The 20,739-nt window shown below is 40.1% G+C and overlaps 1 protein-coding gene across 1 annotated transcript; it reads right to left on the bottom strand.

The window, feature by feature from the left end:
* Positions 1–5,649: 5,649 nt before the first annotated feature.
* Positions 5,650–17,782, bottom strand: akirin2.S (akirin 2 S homeolog). Its single transcript, NM_001092015.1, has 5 exons — positions 17,369–17,782; positions 12,398–12,541; positions 9,492–9,635; positions 8,212–8,283; positions 5,650–6,313 (listed from the first exon to the last, which is right to left on the bottom strand). The coding sequence occupies exons 1-5, from the start codon at positions 17,541–17,543 to the stop codon at positions 6,303–6,305; spliced, it is 546 nt and encodes a 181-aa protein (NP_001085484.1). The 5' UTR covers positions 17,544–17,782; the 3' UTR covers positions 5,650–6,302.
* Positions 17,783–20,739: the final 2,957 nt, after the last annotated feature.

Here is a 20,739-nt window from a genome sequence, read left to right as displayed (position 1 = left end):
TGCCACATAGTTTACTAACAGGCTGCTAACTGGTAAACAGTGGCGTAACTACTGGGGGAGCAGGGGGTGCGATTGGGCCAGAGCCCGCACCCCCTCAGGCCCCCCCGGCAGCTCGCGCCACTGTTCTAATGCGGCCGTTTCTGGCCGTACGTAGGGGGCGGGGCCCGGCTGCACGTCCCGCGCCAGGGCCCGCCCCCCTCTAGTTACGGCTCTGCTGGTAAAAGCAACTGAAGCAAACAAAGCAACACAAAAGGATAAGTATTTGTTATTAACTGTTATTTTAAAGGAAGGTTTGTATTTTTAAGTACTGTGGTTTCATTTTTATCGTTTTTTTCTGTCTTGGGTGCTAAATAGCAACATTTGGTGTGCTATTGTACTTACATCAAGTTTGTCACAACCTGCATTACTTTGCAGTTAGTTTTCCCTCAGTTTGAGGTGGGTAGGATTTGATTAGTGCACCTGAAGAGAAGGTAAAAATAAATCCCCTTGGACATCAGTGGAGCTTGCTCTAGTGTTTAGCTGCTCTTAAGTGTTTGCTCTTTAAGTGAGTGCTCTGTAAATGGAGTTACAAATACAGGAGTGTCAAACTAAAGGAAGTTCAAACTAGGTCAAAAGTTTCTTCTAAACTGTTTTTCATCTGTAACTGGGATAATGAGTGCTAGCAGGCTTGAAGGTCTGACCCAGTGCACAGTCTGCCATATGTATGCAGATTTGGAGCAAAAGATCCAAACTTCTTTCCCCTGTGGCAGTTGTAAGCAGATTGGCACTTAAGAGGCTCATGTTAGAGCACTAGAGCAACAAATTGCAACACTGCAGTCGATTAACAATCTTGAGAGGAGTCTCTTGCTCACGGAGCAGGACCTATCGGGGTCAGATAGTTTTCGGGGAGGAGATCAGCAGCAGGATGATGAGCTGGGTCACCGTAAGAAACTTTAGTGTGGGCAAAAAGAAAAGGGAGGCAGCTCCAGGGTTTATACATCCCAACAGATTTGCCAGATTGTGTGAAGAAGATGGGAGTGTAGTGGTGGGGAGGAGAGCAGAGCCCGGCCTTAACTGATTGTGTTTGTAGGGGATTCAATTATTAGAAAAATAGAAAGGTAAATCTGTTGTATTTTCCTTAGGGTACAACCTATATAGTTGTGATGAATTGCAACTCACTGTTGTGCTAGATCCATTGAGCTAGGGGAATGAATGGCTAAGAGGTTGGAGGGATGTTTAAAATAGGAATGGGGAAGCTAGGGTAGACTGGGCAGTGGGATTAGCAAGGGGCCATGGGGGAGGAGTATGGGGGGCATACAGTTTAACAGCTAAGGAGGTCCCTCTGTTACAAGGAAAACAGGCTAATACTAACTTAAGATCTAATTTCCCATTAAAGGGATACTGTCATGGGAAAAACATTTTTTTTCAAAATGAATCAGTTAATAGTGCCGTTCCAGTAGAATTCTGCACTGAAATCCATTTCTCAAAAGAGCAAACAGATTTTTTTTATATTCAATTTTGAAATCTGACATGGGGCTAGACATACTGTCAATTTCCCAGCTGCCACAAATCATGTGACTGTGCTCTGAAAAACTTCAATCACTCTTTACTGCTGTACTGCAAGTTGGAGTGATATCACCCCCTCCCTTTTCCCACCCAGCAGCCAAACAAAAGAACAATGGGAAGGTAACCAGATAGCAGCTCCCTAACACAAGATAACAGCTGCCTGGTAGATCTAAGAACAACACTCAATAGTAAAAACCCATGTCTCACTGAGACACATTCAGTTACATTGAAAAGGAGAAACAGCAGCCTGCCAGAAAGCATTTCTCTCCTAAAGTGCAGGCACAAGTCACATGACTTGGGGCAGCTGGGAAATCGACAATATGTCTAGCCCCATGTCAGATTTCAAAACTGAATATAAAAAAATCTGTTTGCTCTTTTGAGAAATAGATTTCAGTGCAGAATTCTGCTGGAGTAGCACTATTAACTGATTCATTTTGAAAAAAACATGTTTTCCGATGACAGGATCCCTTTAATACAAATAAGCAGCTTCACTATTTATGTTACATGTGTAATAGATCTTGCCAGACTAACTTAATTTCTTTTTATGAGAAGGTGAGCAGGGACCTCAATTCTGGGATGGCAGTGGGTGTGATTTACTTAGGCTTTGCTAAAGCATTTGATACAGTGTCACACAGAAGGTCACTGGTTAAATTAAGGAATGATGGCCTGGAACATTGTATTTGTACCTGGATAGAGAACTGGCTAAAAGATGCAAGTTATACGCTAAATGGCAGTGTGTTGGGCTTTCCTTAACTGAGAAGGATCTAAGTGTTTTTGTAGAAACACCTACCCTTTGTAGACCGGGTTTGTTTCTCCTTTAAGAGGGATATAAATGAGCTGGAGAGAGTGCAGAGATGTGCAACTAAACTGGTTAGAGGGATGGAAGACTTAAATTATGAGGATAGACTTGGTTAGGGGCTTGGATGATTTCTTGGTCAAGCATAATATTCAAGGCTATTATAATACTAAAATCTACAGTTAGTATAGATATGGGTATATATAGTTTATGTGAGTGTATGGAGGGGTGTGTGTATGGATGCTGGGTTTCATTTGGAGGGGTTGAACTTGATGGACTTTGGTATTTTATCAACCCTATTTAACTATGTAAAACTATGTAACACACACTCCCTACACTGGGAGCTTTGAAGCATATACCAATGACAATTTGCTCATTAATCTTAAATTCAAAGGCTTCCTTGGTCATTTTAATCTCACCTACCTTTCAATACCTCCTAGTGTAAAGTCACTGGCCAGTAGCACTAATATTAGTCATGATTCTCTGTTCATGCAATTAAGATTAGATTTTCCATTTTGCCTGATGCTCTGAGCATTTGCAGGCAAAATTGTAACAGTCAGTGACATTTCTTTAGCGCAGTTCTACCATCATGCCCCCTCACCCCTCCCATGGGACTCCACTCTAGTCTGATTTCTCAGTAACCAGTAAACAAGTGTTGAGAAACTCTCCATCCAACTTCCTTCAAATTAATGAATAAAGCCACTATAGTCTGTCACCAGTAAACTTATCATGTAAAAATACTCTTCTGCATTTTCACATCATTCTGCTGGTAAGAATAGTAGGATTTCACTTTTCTGCTTTGCTAAGCTATTTTTGAGCTTTTTGTCACTTCCCCCATTAGCATTATAATAAGGCACTCTTTACAGTTTATAACTTAAAAGTCAAATTTTACATGGAACTGAAGTCAATCTAGAAAATGCTTCTGCCTTCCAGCTCTCAGTACTGGTCTGAAATCCTCATTTAGGGTGAGGACACAGTTACTAGTACTTTTTGTGGCTATTAATTGCGTTAAAAAAAAATTCCTGCAATAAGGAGAATTGTCTTTGCTAAAACACCCATAATGTCTTAGCTAAGCCAATTATCATTGTCTATTTTGTAGCCATAAGTCAATTGGAAACCGGTTTCCAATTGACTTGCTACTAACTGGAGGATTCCGACCCCTCAGGAAACATTTAGCACTGGGTGGAAATCAGTTCCAAGGGACAGGGTGTGCTAGTGAGTTTCTTTACCTACCTTAGGGTGGTGGCAGACGGGGATTAGTCGCCCAGTGAAATATTTTCGCTTCTGCGGACGAGTAATCTCCCTAAAATGCCTTCCAGCCGGCAAATGCCTCTCATGAAGCAACTTCAGAAATCCAAAGCGATTCGTATGCCATGCCGCCCACAATTCATATTCTTGCCAGAGGGAAGGCATTTTGGGGAGATTAGTTCCCGCAGAAGCGAAGATTTGGTGCTCCCTGTCTGCCACCGCTCTTAGACCCAAACATCCACAACCAAGCATTTTAAAAGGAGGCCCGAGCACTACTTCCTGTAAGGAATGAAGTCATATGGTGGCCATACACTGAAGGATGGACAAATGAGCAGATCATGCTATTCTAAGGTTTACACTTTTTGCAGCTGCAGCAATCAACTCATCTTGTACAGCAATGCACCACATCTAGAATTTTTAGATTTAGCTTAAAATCTGGTCACATGGTGCTCTAAAGTCACATGACTATATTTTTGCACTGCCCCGCAGTAAAGATAGGGATAAATCCTTAAAGGAGAATTAAAGCTTAACTTAAAGGGGACCCGTCACCCAAAAAAAGTATTCAAAATCCTAATTTATCACATTAGTCAAGCAAAATGAACTTTAATTACACTGTATACATTATTTGAATCTTGTTTCCTTCAGTCTGGGAATTCATAATTATAGCAAGCAAGCAGGAGCCATTTTGTGGACACTATTATTAAGACAAGCCTTGTATCATCTCAGAATCTTGTTTGTGCACCAGAATGGGGGACCTGATGTCCATCCTCCAGCAGTGGTTACACAATTAAATGGTAAAGAGAGCGCGGGAATGTGGGGAGAGCAGTGATGATATCTAAGAAGCGCTGAATGGAAAGTGAAAGTAGTTTCCTGCCCCACCTGTATGCCCAGGGCATAGAGGAGGGGCAGACAATATCTGATTGACAGCTGAGATTTTTAAATGAGATTACAACAGTTATGAATGCTTTAATAAATTTGGATGTCATGTTTAATTTGAAAAGGACTTTTATTATACAGCTTTTACGTCTGGTTGACAGGTCCACTTTAAAGTACAGCAATTCAATGACAGGCAGGCACCACTTGAACATCCAAACAGTAGAATCCAGGAGCCAAAATTAAAATATAAAACTATTGCTTTATTTTACATTATGTCTAATATGTAAAATAAAGAAATAGTTTTATACTTTAATTTTGGCTCCTGGATTCTACTGTTTGATGGATGTTCCAGAGTGGTGCCTGCCTGTCATTGAATGCCTGTGAATTGCTCCCCTATGCTGAAGGTCTGGGGCATGAGCACCCGGACCCAACTGGGAAAGCAATAAGCTTATCCTGATGATTCTTTCGATCCTTGCTTTTCATGATTATTCAGTGAAGTGTATATGCTTAACTTAAAGTAGGCTAGAAATGTTGTACATTATGTTTTGGGCTTCTGTGCCAGCCCAAGGCAACCAAAGTCCGTTAGCAGTAAAGATCTGTGTCTCTGAAGATGCCCCAGTAGCTCCCCATCTTCTTTTCTGCTGATTCACTGCACATGCTCTGTGTTGCTGTCACTTACTGAGCTTAGGGACCCACTCACAATATACAGTACATATAGAATATACGTCACAATACAAGGCTAGTAATTAATACAGATAATTACTACATGGCAGCACAGAAACCAGAGCAACTAGAATCAGAATTTAATAATCAGCCCTGTAGCATCAGCTTATATTACAGACAAACCTCATTTTCTGCTTGATAATTTGTGACAACCCTTAAGCTAAGCTTCTCAACAGCTGCTCAGAGCCCACTGAGCATGTGTGAAGATAGTGACCCCCCCTGTGACAAGGTTGAAGTCCTGGATCATTGCTGCTATTAAGAAGCTGAAACTTTAGGCTGGTGCAATAAGTTCAGTATATAAAAATATGGCATTTTTATCCATTCATTTTTAGAGTTTAGTTCTCTTCCATAAGTCTCTATAGGGCAGATTTATCTTCATCGCAAACAGTGACCCTACACATCCATCAAAGAGCAAATTTAAGATTTTTTTTTTTCCAATTAAAGAAAAAAAAAATACCAAGTTTGTGTTTTTATTTTATTCCAACTAAATTCCAGTACTACAAGGCAGTTAAACAATGATAGACAGAAAAAAATTGCATTAAACACTTGTTAAAGACTGATAGAATAAATAAACTACAAAATAAGAAGTCAAATCCTCTTACCTTTGCACCCACCCCCCATAGTCCATTAATACAAGCATGCCCTTTTTCTTCTTTGATTGGCTCCCCACTGTCAAACTGCTGGATGTCACTTTAAAATAGTCCCAGGAATGACTCCATCTTGGATACTGCTTGTGTTTGTAGTGCAGTCATTAAAACCTGTCAAAATGTCATTCTAATGTGAACTATTTACACATCTAACAAAGGGCATGTTCTTTAACACCAGCTTTAATGCTTTCCATTTTAAAACATGAACAAAAGAAGCCAAATTTTAAACGATACAGCAAATGAGGCCATTGGTATATTTAATACAGGTAGCATAGGTCCACGTCCAGGTGCCACGGACATCAGGGAGCACTCCAAAACCAGTCGCTGCGGAAGAGTGGTTGCCACTGACAAAAGCTTGAAATAACCTGTGTTCAAAGGGAAGGGGAATATGGCATTGCTGCAATTCTTTACTAGGACATCTTGCAGCAAATAAGGGAAAACGGCAGCCGAGAAAGACAAGGGACAATTCATGAAACGTCTGCAGAGGAGAGATGGGAAACAAAACATTTAGAATTTAAAACAAACACATGATTAAAAATGTAATGTTATTTAGGAAACATAAAAAAGTGAACTAAAAGTATTCAGGTGAGTTAGCCCCCTGCACCATAAAGGAACAGAACCCTCAATAAGCGCATTGTCTGACAAAATAACACTATTTCCTCCACTCCACTGGACTCCATTAGCTCCCACCTCCAGTGGAGGAAACCATTTTGCTCTGATAGGTGTCCTTTAAGCAGCAGCTCCTCCTCTTACGGCATCATAAGTGATGAATACAAAAACCCAAAGGGGGGGTCATTTATAAACACTGGGCAAATTTGCACCTGGGCAGTTACCCACAACAACCAATCAGATGTTTGTTTTCAGTTTTACTTGCAGCTGGCTGGAAAAATCGAATCACAGATTGGTTTGCTATGGGTTACTGCCCAGGTGCAAATTTGCCCAGTGTTTATAAATGAGCCCCAAGGTGTCCTACCCCCAGTAGAAAGTCACAAAATAATTAGTGATGTACCGAATCCAGGATTCAGTTCGGGAATCGACCAGAATTCAGCAGGATTCGGATCTGACCGAACCGATTTTGTATATGTAAATTAGGGGCGGGGAGGGAAATCACGTGACTATCACAAAACAAAGAAGTGAAAAAATGCAAATTAGGATTCGTCGAATCTTTCACAAAGGATTTGGCTGAATCCCAAGTAGTGGATTTGGTGCATCCCTAAAAATGCATTTCACAACAGCCTTTAAGTATTCATGATGGTGGTCAAAAATAACAGATCAAAGGAAAACTCTCAAACACTAACATTTCATTTGATGCCTGACGCTTCGGGAACTTGTACGAATCCTGCCCCTAGTCACACGAAACAGGATTTTTGCCACTGGATTTAAACAAGACAATTTTCATTCCAATTGGACAAATATAGGTTTGGGTTTATGATCATTTTTTTTCAAAATCAAAATGCCCCTTAAAAACATGCTTTTACATTCTTAAAGGAACAGTAACATCAAAAAAGTTTTAAAGTAATAATATGATGCAGTGTTGCCCTGGTAAAACTGCTGTGTTTGCTTCAGAAAATCTACTATTGTTTATATAAATAAGCTGCTGTGTAGCAATGGGGGCAGCCATTCAAAAGGCTCAGGTTACACAGAAGATAAGCTCTGTAGAACATAATGTTCTGTTATCCACTATTTAACCTGTGCCATATAGCCCTTTTTTGAGTTCCCGCCATTGCTACTCAGCAACTTGTTTATATGAACTATAGTAGTGTTTCTGAAGCAAACAGCAGTTTTACCAGTGCAGGGCAGCACTATATGATATTTTCATTACTTTAAAACACTTTTTTGGCGTTACTGTTCCTTTAGGGTTCGGCCACACGGGCACTACAAATCTCCTCTTCTTCGCAGCAACTAATCTCCCGATCTGCTTTCCCCTGCCTAAAATGTAAATCGCCTGGGGGGCAGCCACGCGGAACGCTTTTGTTTTCCAAAGGCGCCCGTAATTGCCTCATGAGGAAACTTTGGGCGACTTTGGAAAACAAATCGATCTGTTTGCCTGCCCCCAGGGGAAGGCAGATCGGGGAGATTAGTCGCCGCAAAGAGAAAATTTGTCACCTGACGACTAATCTCCCCGCGTGGCCAGACCCTGAAAGGCGCACTTTCTGGCCATTTTGCCATTCGAGGTCTGCCAGCAGCAAAAATAGAAGTAGAAGTGGAATATTGCCAAGAATCCAGAAGCTCCAAGGAAAAACATAAGAAGAATGCTGTACATCAAGGCTGGCACAGTAGCAAGTAAACAATATTTTGCATTAATGAGAATTGTGGCACTTTAATTGCCTCTTATAGAAGGCGTTTAGAACTCATTTAATATGTCAGTTAACTTACAGCTAGCTGGCTGTTCTCCAAATCGTCGCATTATCTGATCATGTGTGAATTTCACAAAAGCATCATATTGTTCTAGAAGAGGAAATAAAAAGTAAACAATTTAAAATACATACCAAATATACAAAAGTCTATTCCTACAGGGTACGATCTAGTAACTACTCATTATTTTATTTCATCATTTGTATTCCCCTGCCCGTTTTACCAATATGCAACCTAGAGATATTTTGACATTTCAGCCGACAGCTTGGTAAATAGGGCTGCTGGATTTAGCAATGGTACAACCACCTTCTGCATTAATACAATGTAAGAGGATCCTCAGCTTAAACATAGCTCTACACTGATATTAAATATCACTCATAGTAACATATGGAAATATGTTACTCTGCACAAATAGCCTTAGTTTTCTGCATATGCCTATTATATTAAATCACCTGCAACATTTGTTGCCTTGGAAGCAGCAATGAAATATCTCATCCATAGAATCCAACAAAGTTAAATTCTTGCACCAAGCAATACCTTTTCAACTAAGCTTTTTTTGGACAGAAAAATGATTTACTTCTGCAAGAACACGTGTAAAATAGGAAGCACAGGTATTAGCAAAAGGCGGAAATTAGAAAAACAGCAGTTAAAATTGAAAAAAAGCCAAGAAGAACTGCTAAGAGAACCTACCATTATGAATATATATAGGTGGGAAGGCAATTATATATAAGGAGGTGCAGCAGAAAAAGGGACGATAAACGTGCAAGCAGATGCTTTCAAAACTAGTTGGAACAGGGTTCATACACACATATGGGACCCATTATCCAGAATGCTCAGGAGCTGGGTTTTTCCGGATAACAGATCTTTCTGTAACTTGGATCTTCATACCTCAACTCTACTAGAAAATCCTTTAAACATTAAAGAAACCCAATAGGCTGTTTTTGCCTCCAATAAGGATAAATTATATCTCAGTTTGGGTCAAGTACAAGCTACTGTTTTATTATTACAGAGAGAAAGGAAGTCCTTTTTAAAAATTTGGATTATTTGATTATAATGGAGTCTATGGGAGAAAGCCTTTCTGTAATTCAGAACTTTCTAGATAACGGATCCCATACCTGTACTAGCACACGCACTAAATTTCCTAAATTTAAACTTTCCTTTTAAAAGGAACAGTTAACACAAACAATGAATGAAAATGTAGGGTGGTTTCCGGTTCTTTGGCTCCATGTTTTAGGACTGTTATATATAACAATATAGTACTGAAAGCGAAGAAAGCCCTTAAAAGGACTAAAATCTAATACCTGCGAGTTTTGTGGTCAATATTTCTTCATATTCCTCACGGACATTATCCTCGCGTTCTTTAAGCAGTCGTTCACATATCATGCCTACTTGCCTTAATGAAAACAATGGCTGCTCCTTTCTTAATGGAGATGTAGCTGATGTGCCTTCAGAGAAAGCAGATTAAGAGTTTATTTTCCAATTCTGTAATGAAAGCTGACACAAACAATGTTCAATCCAGACACTTTCTTAAATGCAGTGAAGGATGAGTGGCCATTGCCCAAGCCAATGGCCAAAAAAATACAAAATTCTATTTAAGCATACCATAGCTACATTGGGTTGAAAAAAGACCAAAATCCATCAAGTTCAACCCCTCCCAATGAAACCCAGCATCCATACATATACACACACCGACCCCTCCATACACTCACATGAAATATATAATATATATATATATATATATATATATATATATATATATATATATATATATATATATATATATATATATATATATATATATATATATATATATATATATATATATATATATATATATATATATATATATATATATATATATATATATATATATATATATATATATATATATATATATATATATATATATATATATATATATATAACCACAATAGCCTTGGATATTATGCTTTACCACAAAATCATCCAAACCACTATTAAAAGGGATCACCCATGAAAATAAAAATGTAATATAAGCTTCATCTCACTGAAATAAGAAACTTTCTAAATATAATCAAATATTCTGTAACGTTTCTGAAATAACTAAACTCTTCACTGTCCCATACTCAGCAAGCTGGCTCTTTCTTTTCTCTTCATGCTTTAGGTGGAGTCAGTTTTTGATTGACAGTTAGGTCTAATTCATCTTTTGGGGGGTTGCTATTAGATGTATTTGAGTATGTGTGTGTGTGTGACAGTCAGTTCGTTTGTTAGCTTTTGTTTGTACTGGAGTTGGTTATTTGAATTAAACTCTATACATTACTAGGAAAGGGAGCCCCCCTAAAAGACAGACATACCTGTCAATCAAAATCTGACCCAGAACTCAGCATGAAGACAGCATTGAGAGAGACAGGTTGCAAAGCGTGAGCTTCTGAAGAGCAACTTGATTATTTCAAAAACAGAATTTTTAATTGATTCTATAAAGAAAGTCTTATTTTAGCGAGATGAAGCTTACCATATATACTCGAGTATAAGCCGAGTTTTTCAGCCCCCAAAATATGCTGAAAAACTCTACCTCGGCTTATACTCGGGTCAAGCGCAAAAACGGTCGCCGGCGTCTAAGAATAGTCGCCGGCGCCTAAGAATAGTCGCCGCGTCCAAGAATAGTCTCCAAGAATATTCGCCGGCGTCCAAGAATGGTCGCCGGCATCCAAAAGACAAGACGCCGGCACCTCCAATGGGAGCAGAAACCCTAAATTTTTTTATTGAAACTTACCAGAAGCTGCTGCATTTCTCACCCTAGGCTTATACTCGAGTCAATAAGCTTTCCCAGTTTTTGGAGGTAAAATTAGGTACCTCGGCTTATACTCGGGACGGCTTATACTCGAGTATATACGGTATATAAAATTTTCATTTTCGCGATAGTTCCCCTTTAAAGGTATTAACAGAACTGGCCTTCACATCATCTGGCAGTGCATTCCACAACCTCACTGTGAAGAACCCCCTACGTTCTTTTTTTCTAGTCTAAAGGGGTGGCCTCTGGTACGGTGATCCACTTTATGGGTAAAAAGGTCCCCTGCTATTTGTCTATAATGTCCTCTAATGTACTTGTAAAGTGTAATCATGTCCCCTCGCAAGCGCCTTTTTTCCAGAGAAAACAACCCCTACCTTGACAGTCTACCCTCATAATTTAAGTCTTCCGTCCCTCTAACCAATTTAGTTGCACGTCTCTGCACTCTCTCCAGCTCATTTATATCCCTCTTAAGGACTGGAGCCCAAAAACTGCACTGCATACTCCAGATGAGGCCTTACCAGGGACCTATAAAGAGGCATAATTATGTTTTCACCCCTTGAGTTTATGTCCATTTTTATGCAAAACAGAACTTTATTTGCTTTAGTAGCCACATAATGACAGTGGCTGGAATTAGACAACTTGTTATCTACAAAAACCCCTAGATCCTTCTCAGTTAAGGAAACTCCCAACACACTGCCATTTAGTGTATAACTTGCATTTATATTATTTTTGCCAAATTGCATAACCTTGCATTTATCAATGTAAAAAGTGCAAATTTCAAATTTGTAAAATATCCCATTGCGATGCTGTGGGAATATTTTAACAGGTTGTTAAAGCTCCTCAAATATAGATCAGCTGTATATATTTCACACAATCAGGTATTACAGTCACGGGTGCATATCTTTTTTGCTTTTTGTTCAATCACCTTTAAGATAAAGCTCAAATATTGATATGTCCACGTGGCATGTACTTTCACAATAACTTATAGAACTTACATATAGATAACAGGTTGCACACCAAGAACTTATACAGAAACAATTCTTTATTACACAGTAGGCATATCTACATACATAACCGACAGGGCCCCAATATGTAAAGCTGATGATACCACAGCAATTTTAAAAAGCAAGGAGCAGGCTAAAATTGGCAGCCGAAAGAAATGAAATTCTGAGCCCCCTGGAGGTACCATGGAGCTTGAGCTCCCCAAATAAGCGATCTTGGGCTGCTATTGGGAACTCTTCGGTATATTTTAATAGGCTTATAAGTTACAGTTGCATGGAGTTTGCAAAATTACCCCACAATCATAAGATGTGACTTACAGCTGCATTAAAATCAGGTTGCGTGTGATTTTTTTTTATGTTGAACATTGACCGCAGCAGCACAAAACGGTGCATGAAAGCTTAGAGCACCTATTCTAAAAGACAAATTCTTACTGACCTGGTAAAGTCGGCCCAGATGGGATGAAAGTCTGTGGCTGGCCCTCGCTGGAGCAGCAGGGGTCTGTTGGTTGGAAGCTGCTTTCTAAATGTCTTCGCTTTTGCATTCGTTTATACTCTTGTTTAATGTTATAAAGGATTTGCTCTGAAACAGATAAAGATAAAAGGCTTAACCAATAAATAACCCCTATAATCACGGACACAAGGTATATGATGTGAAAGGTTGAGCATATGTTATACCATTTATATAGTCATAGTCTGAAAGCTATAAAAGCTCCTACAGAAGATAACCTGCACTCTATAGTTATCAGAGGACTGAAATAAGGCCAGTAATTCATAAGGGGATCGTGGATGAAACCTCATAACCCATGTATCTTTTAGTACAAATGGAGCTGGATACCCAACATATATGTCAGCCAGTGCCTTGAGCCATTTGACTTATATGTAACTTTATCATCCAGAGAACTATAAAAGCCAATCGTCCAACATGCTTTGTCCTCCAAATGAGTAATTTTTAGGGCACCAGTAGTCAAATGAAGTTCTTGTACAGGTATGGGACCGGTTATCTAGAACGCTCCGGACCTGAGGATTTCCGGATAATGGATCTTTCCATATTTTGGAACTTTATACCTTAAGTCTACTAGAAAATCATGTGAACATTAAATAAACCCAATAGGCTGATTTTGCTTTCAATAAGGATTAATTATATCTAAGGTTTGATTATTTGGATAAAATGGAGTCTGCTTTTCCGTAATTCGGAGCATTCTGGATAATGGGTTTTCCCGATAATGGATCCCATACCTGTACTACAAAAAATACTTAGTAATAAAGTTTCATTTCTGGTTAGGTGAAAGAAAAAAAACAATTCCTCTGTCATGCAAATTTGAGCAATATTCTGGGAAAGCAAAGGAATTTGGAAAGGAGAGGTGCTCTTCTAAACAGGAATGCAGCCAAGGATTTTATCATAGTGTAGGCGTAGGACTAGCTCACTTCAAACAGAGGACAGACAGGAAACAAGCTGTAAAAACTAAGGCAGAATTCTTGCAGCCAGAGGAATCTAGAGGCCTATGAGGCAGGAATACACACAGCAAATACAGATGGAGTTCTCTAGAGTACAGTATCACTACCAAAGTTTATCATACGCTACTTTCATAGAAGCCAAAATATAATTTATTAGGTAAAGAATAATCAGCTAAACTCCTCGTTTTTTTTTTTGTTCAAGCATTTGGGGTGTCTGACTGGCCCACTGGAATACAAGGAAAACTCCCAGGTGTCCTTGTGCTGCTAAACATTTGGCCTATTTCATGGCCATTCCCTATATCTATGAGAACAACGAGGCTAAATAGATGGAATAATTGATTATAGTATGTAAAGAGACTAGGAGAACAAAGGTTGAGTGAGGAGAGAACGAATAGTACTGAGAGTGGGCCCCTGGCCTAAGGTTCTTCTTAGGCGGGCCCCTGGCCTAAGCTTCTTCTTAGGCGGGCCCCTGGCCTAAGGTTCTTCTTAGGCGGGCCCCTGGCCTAAGGTTCTTCTTAGGCGGGCCCCTGGTGTCCCAGTCTGATATTGCTTGTGACTACCTTTAAACTGCCACCAAAGCAGTGACCATTTAGTCCAATTCTTCCAAACTTGATGGCATTAAGAGGAAACACTGTAGCTTTATAAATACTTTTAAAACTAGGGTCTAAAGGGCATAATGGCATTTCTGTTTCACATTTTACTCCCCTCATTTCTGTTTTTTTATTGCCCTTAAATATGGCCATAAGTGTCCCACGTGTGACCAGCTTTACAGGACCAGACAGACTATTACTTCTGAGAAATTAGAAGGTGATTGGTGCAAGTTTACACATGGGCAAATACTCTGCATTAAATATTATTGTTCTACAACACTTTAATCCAGTAAGAAAAATATAAATAAATTGACCACAACAGGAAGTATGGTTACACCATCACATTCGCAAGCTATGTTTACAGATGTGTAAATAACCACAGCAGTAACTGAGAAAAATAAAGTTACATTTCATGGAATTGCCGCACATCATGTTTTCACTAGATCTGGCATAGCAAATAGTATGGCAACTAAAAACATTTATACAATAGATAAATAATAATTTTGTATATAGTTTACTATTTATCTATTTAAAATGTAATTTAAATCTAGCTGGTTAACGTTATACCAGATCTGAGGGCTAGCAGCAAAAATGTAACCCCCCCAGTCAAAAAATAAAAATCGGCGGAGACGTTGCGTTTATAAACACACACCTCCCTCATTATACAGAGGCTTCGCAATGGACTGATGAATTTTGACAGCAATATAACTCACATGATGTAGCACTGATCTACAGCAACCCATAAAAAAAACTGACCACCTGGCAAAATAAAAGCAGGACAAATTTCCAAACCATCAGTTTTTTTTACCAACCAATGGCCATTAAAGGACAAGGAAAGTGTATACATAAATCCTGCTTCAGATATAGGCATACCTTTTGTGTAGTCAGCCTTGCCTTCCAATCGTCTCTGTGTATAGCCTTTGGTGACATCTGCAGGCTGCTTACAGAAATAACCGCACAGTACTGTGTAAAAAAATCCCATGATGCATCCGATCTCAACACAGACAAAGGCAGAGGATTCTGCGCACTGAAAGCGTTCAAAGGGAGCACATGCGCAGTAGAGCTCATATGTGAACAAGCTAACAGAGCAGGAGGACGTGCAAACTGTGCACAAAGCTTGTCCTTGTGCCCTCCCACTTGTATGCGCGCACCAATAGCAACACGTCTAAACGGTTGCTATGGTGACGCCTTGCCGGACTGCCTGTTACTTGTTAGGATCCGTTTTATATTTTTTTACTTTACTGTGACGCTCGCGCACGTGATGCGCGTAATAGATTTGGCGCATGCGCATATGAACAACCGGCGCCATCTTGAAAAAAGAAAATGTCGGCGCTGATAACGATGTGCTTCATTTACAGACTAGGATGCGGAACAGGAGAACAGAACGGATTTTGCACTAAAAAACCTAGCGACCAGGTACTTCATAGGGTGGACTTTACAATCATGGGGGATAAAAAAAAATACTTTCCTTGTCCTTTAAACTGTGCTGCTGGCTTGTTGACTGAAGGAAAGTCCATGTATCTCTATTGCGAATAGTATTTGAGGGAATGTACAGTCACAAATTACGGTCAATCAGATCGGAATATAGGAATTGTTATATTAAAAACTGCACACTTTGACCTCTTGAAACTGAATGCAAGTTTAAAAAGTTATTCACATAGTACTATGTTGAATGATCCAAAGGTATGGGGTAGGGACTGCAAAGTGCAAATCAATTTCAACTTCATGCCAATGGGTTTTAAGTATTAGTAAGGATTTTTATTTTAAAATCCGTTTAAAAAGGCTTCCAAAATGACATCTCTTCTTACAATTAGTCTGATGTCCTTCCTCAGATAGAAGCTGAAACCTGCTGCAGAAACCAGTCACTTACCTATCTAGCATGAAGCTGCTTAGTATGTTTGCTTCCTATTCAAATGAGAGAAGGCTCATTAAGGAGTTGTGCAACTGTGCATGCCTGCCTGGTTGATATGCATTGGAGTAGGTGCAAGCATGCACAGTAGTAATTAGAGGTATGTCAATTGGAAGGCTGTTTAGAGACATTTTAGATATTTCAATTTAAAACGTTTTTTTCTTTAAAAGGAATTGTTGAGAATAAAAAGAGCTCAGCAGTGCAAGATAAAAAAAGTTTTCAATATAGTTAGCCAAAAATGTAATGTATAAAAGGCTGGAGTGACTATAACAAAATAGCCAGAACACTACTTCCTGCTTTGCAGCTCTCTTGCTTTCCACTGATTGGTTACCAGGCAGTAACCAGTCAGTGACTTGAGGGGGAGCCACATGGGTCATAACCGTTTGCTTTTGAATCTGAGCTGAATGCTAAGGATCAATTGCAAACTCACTGAACAGTAATGTCCCATGTGGTCCCCCTTCAAGTCGCTGACTAACTCAGAGTTAGAGAGCTGAAAAGCAGGAAGTAGTATTCTGTTCTGTTAAGACACATATATGAGCCACACGTGTACCCATTTAGCTGCAATGTGCCAGAAACACTTGTCAGTAAGTTCCAGGTTATTCTGTTGATTCTACGTGGACAGGTCTGACAGCTAGGCAAGCATCCACATTGTCCACCACCTGAAATAATCACCCAGAATTGTCCAAAAACATGGTCATAACACTCCCACAGTGTACTGTTTAAACTATTATTATCTTGCTCAAATCTATGTTCCTCTGTAGTAATACAAAGAATTACCATTGAGGACTAATCTGGCATAATTTTAAAGGTAAAACTATTATGGGTATGGGGCTCCCAATTACATGAAGGCCCTTATCTGGAAGATCCGCAGGCATTCCGAGTTGGCATAGAAGTATTCCTGAAAACCCTACAAAAACGTTACGTACAATTGTGCGGTTAAATAGAAAGGAGGACAATGTTTATGCAGGGATCTTAAACTTCATGGGCCTGGGCAAAGTTTACATACTAATGTGCACAACACAGGATTCGGGGTGACCTATATGCTCACACTTTTGGGAGGCTGCCGCATTACTGGCCCATCAGTGGGAGGCCATTAAGAGTAGTCACTGCCCAATTGCTGGAACAATAGAACTCACAAACAACTGGTGTTGAGCCCAGTGGGCTCCTGGGAGTTCTACGAAGTTTAACTGTGTATATATATATGGCAAAGTAAAACCTAAACCTAACTATTACAATGCTCAGAAAGAAATCAGATGCTTTTTTATATAATTCACTGCCAGTTTTGCTATGATTTATTAAACCTAGAATGAGTGTCCCACAGAGAACTACCCAACCAGCACCCACAATAAAGCCACAACCTGACATACAGCACAAGCCCTTTCCTCCCCCCACAGCAAGTTACTCCAATTCTTTCCCCCGTGCCCCTCCCCCAGCCCCTGGATAAATCCCCCACCTGCAGTAAGACGAGGGGACACCTCCCCGAACGGTGAAGGTTCCAAGCGAAGGTATTTCTGTGGGGAGGGCCCCGAGGGAGAGAGGGGGGCGCATCTTCTTCTCTTGGGAGACGCTGCTGGGCTCAACAGAGGATCGAATTCGATAGTCCTTTTAAGTGTGGCTCCACACGCCATGGCAAAGGGCACCTAGAAACACAACAATGCCCACACAACGGCTACAAACCCTAATCTATCAGGGACGACTCCCAGGGCCTCTCCTAGGGCGCTATTTGCACCACAGCCCGTCGCCTTCACACCCGAAAAATAGACCGTTCTATTCTCTAGCGATTGCGGATCAGTTATCAGCAGCTGTAAGGCACTCGGAAGCGAGCACGGTGTAGGATGGACAGAGATCCTATCGCCGTATCTATCCCCCACAACCGCTTTCCAAAAGCTCCGTCTCAGACTCTGCTTTCAATATGGCGTTAATAACAACGCCACTGATTCATTCGCCCCACCAACAAGCGCTGGGAGGGCGTTGCAACCTTTGCTGGGAGATGTAGTCTTTGTGAAAGCCTGTCTCTTGCTTTAGACGGCACCGGCGTACTACATATCCCGGCATGCATCGCTTGAGATGAGGCACTTCCGGAATCGAATTTAAATCCCTGTAGCGAGAGGAAAGTCGAAGTAGAACAGCGTATACCGTATAGGGTGTTATACTGCATTTTAGTTTAAAGAAGCGTGTTCCATATTATCTCTTTGTTTTGTTTTTTAAAGCGGTTGAATATCACATTTAATTGTAAGGTAAAGAATATGTCTACTGGCGAATAGGATGTTAACCCAAAAATAAAATATTGACTAAAGAAAGGAAATTAAATTCTAAAGAATGTCAATTGTTCATTGTTTTTTACTGTTATTTCAAACCATTGTTTGTCCCTTTCTGCAACACCTGGTTCTGACATAAAACCAGTGCAAGCAGAATTCACCTCTCCCACCAGGGTTGCCAGGTCTAATTTTCAAAAACAGCCAAAGTCAGTTACAAAACCAGCCCAAAACTAGCCAAGAGGCACTTCAAAAGTAGCCTAAAATAACACATGTGCAGTGAAAAAAAAAGATAAATGAATATATGTGAAAATACGCCTTTTTCAATTTTCACTGATTTGCACATTTTTACGTGAAGCAAAATGGGAAAGATTTGCCCCCTTCACTAGTAGGGTTGCCACCCAGCTGGTATTTAACTGGTCCAGCCGGAAAAAAAGGGTCTCAAGGCCGGTGCCGATATTAAAAAAAATACCGTCAATTACGTTGCCGGTAAAATTCTGAGGGGAGGAACCGCCACTTAGTTTTAAGCAGCTTTGCTGCTCCCTCCCTGCTTGAACTTCCCCAAATACGCAGCACCTGTCTCTGCGCTTACGTGACGTGGAAGGTGTTGTAGCGATTCTGGACTGTGGGCTGTGTTTAGGGTTGTCTCTGCCGGCTCCGCCCCTTTTTGCATCACGGTCCGCCCCTTTCATACCCGCCCCCACCACTGGCTGGTAATTTTTTTAAGGTGTCAACCCTATTCACTAGGGGTGTAACTACAGAGGGGGCCCAGGAGGTATAGGGGTCCCATATTAATACAGATACAATTTCAATAAATATTGGTAAAACAATTCAACCTCTAGACATTTTGGTGGCCAGCAGATTTTTGCCCCAAAATTGTCTAAAAATTGAGGAAAGTCACTGGAAAATGTGAGAATGCAGACCCCAAAATCTGGTAACTCCCAACTTCCTATTGCATACTGGATATTGTAGTCTTACAATAAACTTGTCAGTTGGCAAATTGTTAAAACAAAAACTATATTACCCAACATGCATTGAGAGACTCAGGCTTTGCACATTAGGGCAAGAAAAAACTTTGTCTGGTTTCGAAGGTAAAAACCAGCCAAAGGCCCAAAAAGTAGCCAAAATCCGTACCTTTGCTAGTCTGTACTTTCAAACCCCACCTGGCCTCAAAATTGGTAGACGATCCAAGAAAACACTGGCACTCAAAGGCATGCAAGTACAGGGTTATACCCATGCGTATTTTATTCTGCAGACGTGCAACGTGTCGGGGTCAGACCCCTTTGTCGACCCCGAAACGTTGCACGTTTGCAGAATAAAATAAGCAAGGGTATAACCCTGCACTTGCTTGCCTTTGAGTGCCAGTGTTTTCTTGGATCGTTTGCTGAGGAGGGTGCCGATCCCTCCAACACTGTGCACCAGGTGCTGAACTGCTGAAGGCCAGGGTGTGTGAGCGGGCTACAATACTCCTCAAAATTAGTAGCCCATTTTGGCTGGAAACCAGCCAACATGGCAACCCTGTCTCCCATTGCCAAATATTTGATTTCCCACAATTTCTTGCATGTTTCTTCACAGGTCTGTTAACTGTCTGGCTTCTGCTAAAAATTGTGTTTCGTTAGTCAAAACCAGCAGTGAAAAGAACATAATGGGACAGGCAGATACTGATTTCTATAACAATAACAACTTGTTTAGAATTACTTAATATTTCATTAGGCTAAATGTGAATTTTGGTTTCACAAAATGATTCATGTATGGTACTTGTGGTGATAAAGGTGAATCTGCTGTGATGATGGATTTGTTCATTGTGCTTTGACCTTTTACGCAGGGGTGTTTGTTATTGCGGTTCTCAGTGGTGGCTTTTTTTGTGTTACCACCTGCACTATGCGGGACTTATTGGCCCCATTCTCTCTATAGGCACTGTACTCATACAAGCACACTAAAGCCCCAGATATCTGCAAATGTACTAACTAATAAGTGATCATCCTATGACTGTGTCCTTGGTAGACACTAAACGTGTCAGGCCTTGGTTCTTGATTATGGAAAATTAAATGTAAGCCTTTTTAATCCTTTTACATTCTGACTCTGGCTTTACTACTTCGTGGGTCCAGGCTTGTGCCAGCCTCTTTTGAAGTTTTCTGGTCCGGGAAATCTAGGGCAAACCAGCAGACAAGCTTGCATACAGCTATATGAGCAATATAGGGATTCCTGATGAGAAAGTAGAATCCATCGGTAAGCATTTTAATGAATGAAGACTGAATATGTTTCATTGGAACAGGTATAAGCCCTTTAAGCAATTACGTTAAAACTTATTTGGATCATGAACGTAGAAACATCCTCACCCAGGTGAATGAATGAGGAAGTTAGCTTTAGATGTTTTCTATGAATTTTTACATGCTGCATGATAAGACAGAATCATCCTCTTCATGTTTACAGTAAGTCAAACCTTTCAATTTTTATTTGCATAACTGCCTTGTGTGGTTACAGGAGAAAGTATAAGTAGCATGAAAAGTTTTACATTGCATAACTTTGTTTTTATCTACATTGAAGGTTAATTTTGCAAAAATGAATT

Source organism: Xenopus laevis, chromosome 5S (assembly GCF_017654675.1).
Source record: "Xenopus laevis strain J_2021 chromosome 5S, Xenopus_laevis_v10.1, whole genome shotgun sequence".
NCBI classification, from domain to species: Eukaryota; Metazoa; Chordata; class Amphibia; order Anura; family Pipidae; genus Xenopus; species Xenopus laevis.
This window is presented reverse-complemented; position numbering and strand designations above follow the sequence as displayed.

What these genes read in the sequence shown, in the direction of transcription:
- akirin2.S (NM_001092015.1), bottom strand. Translation starts at nt 17,543, where the DNA reads ATGGCGTGTGGAGCCACACTTAAAAGGACTATCGAATTCGATCCTCTG. An exon ending in ATCTGGGCCGACTTTACCAG is followed by an intron (nt 9,636 to 12,397) that starts GTCAGTAAGAAT and finishes CTTTCTCTGAAG; the next exon opens with GCACATCAGCTACATCTCCA. An exon ending in ATTGACCACAAAACTCGCAG is followed by an intron (nt 8,284 to 9,491) that starts GTATTAGATTTT and finishes TTCCTCTTCTAG; the next exon opens with AACAATATGATGCTTTTGTG.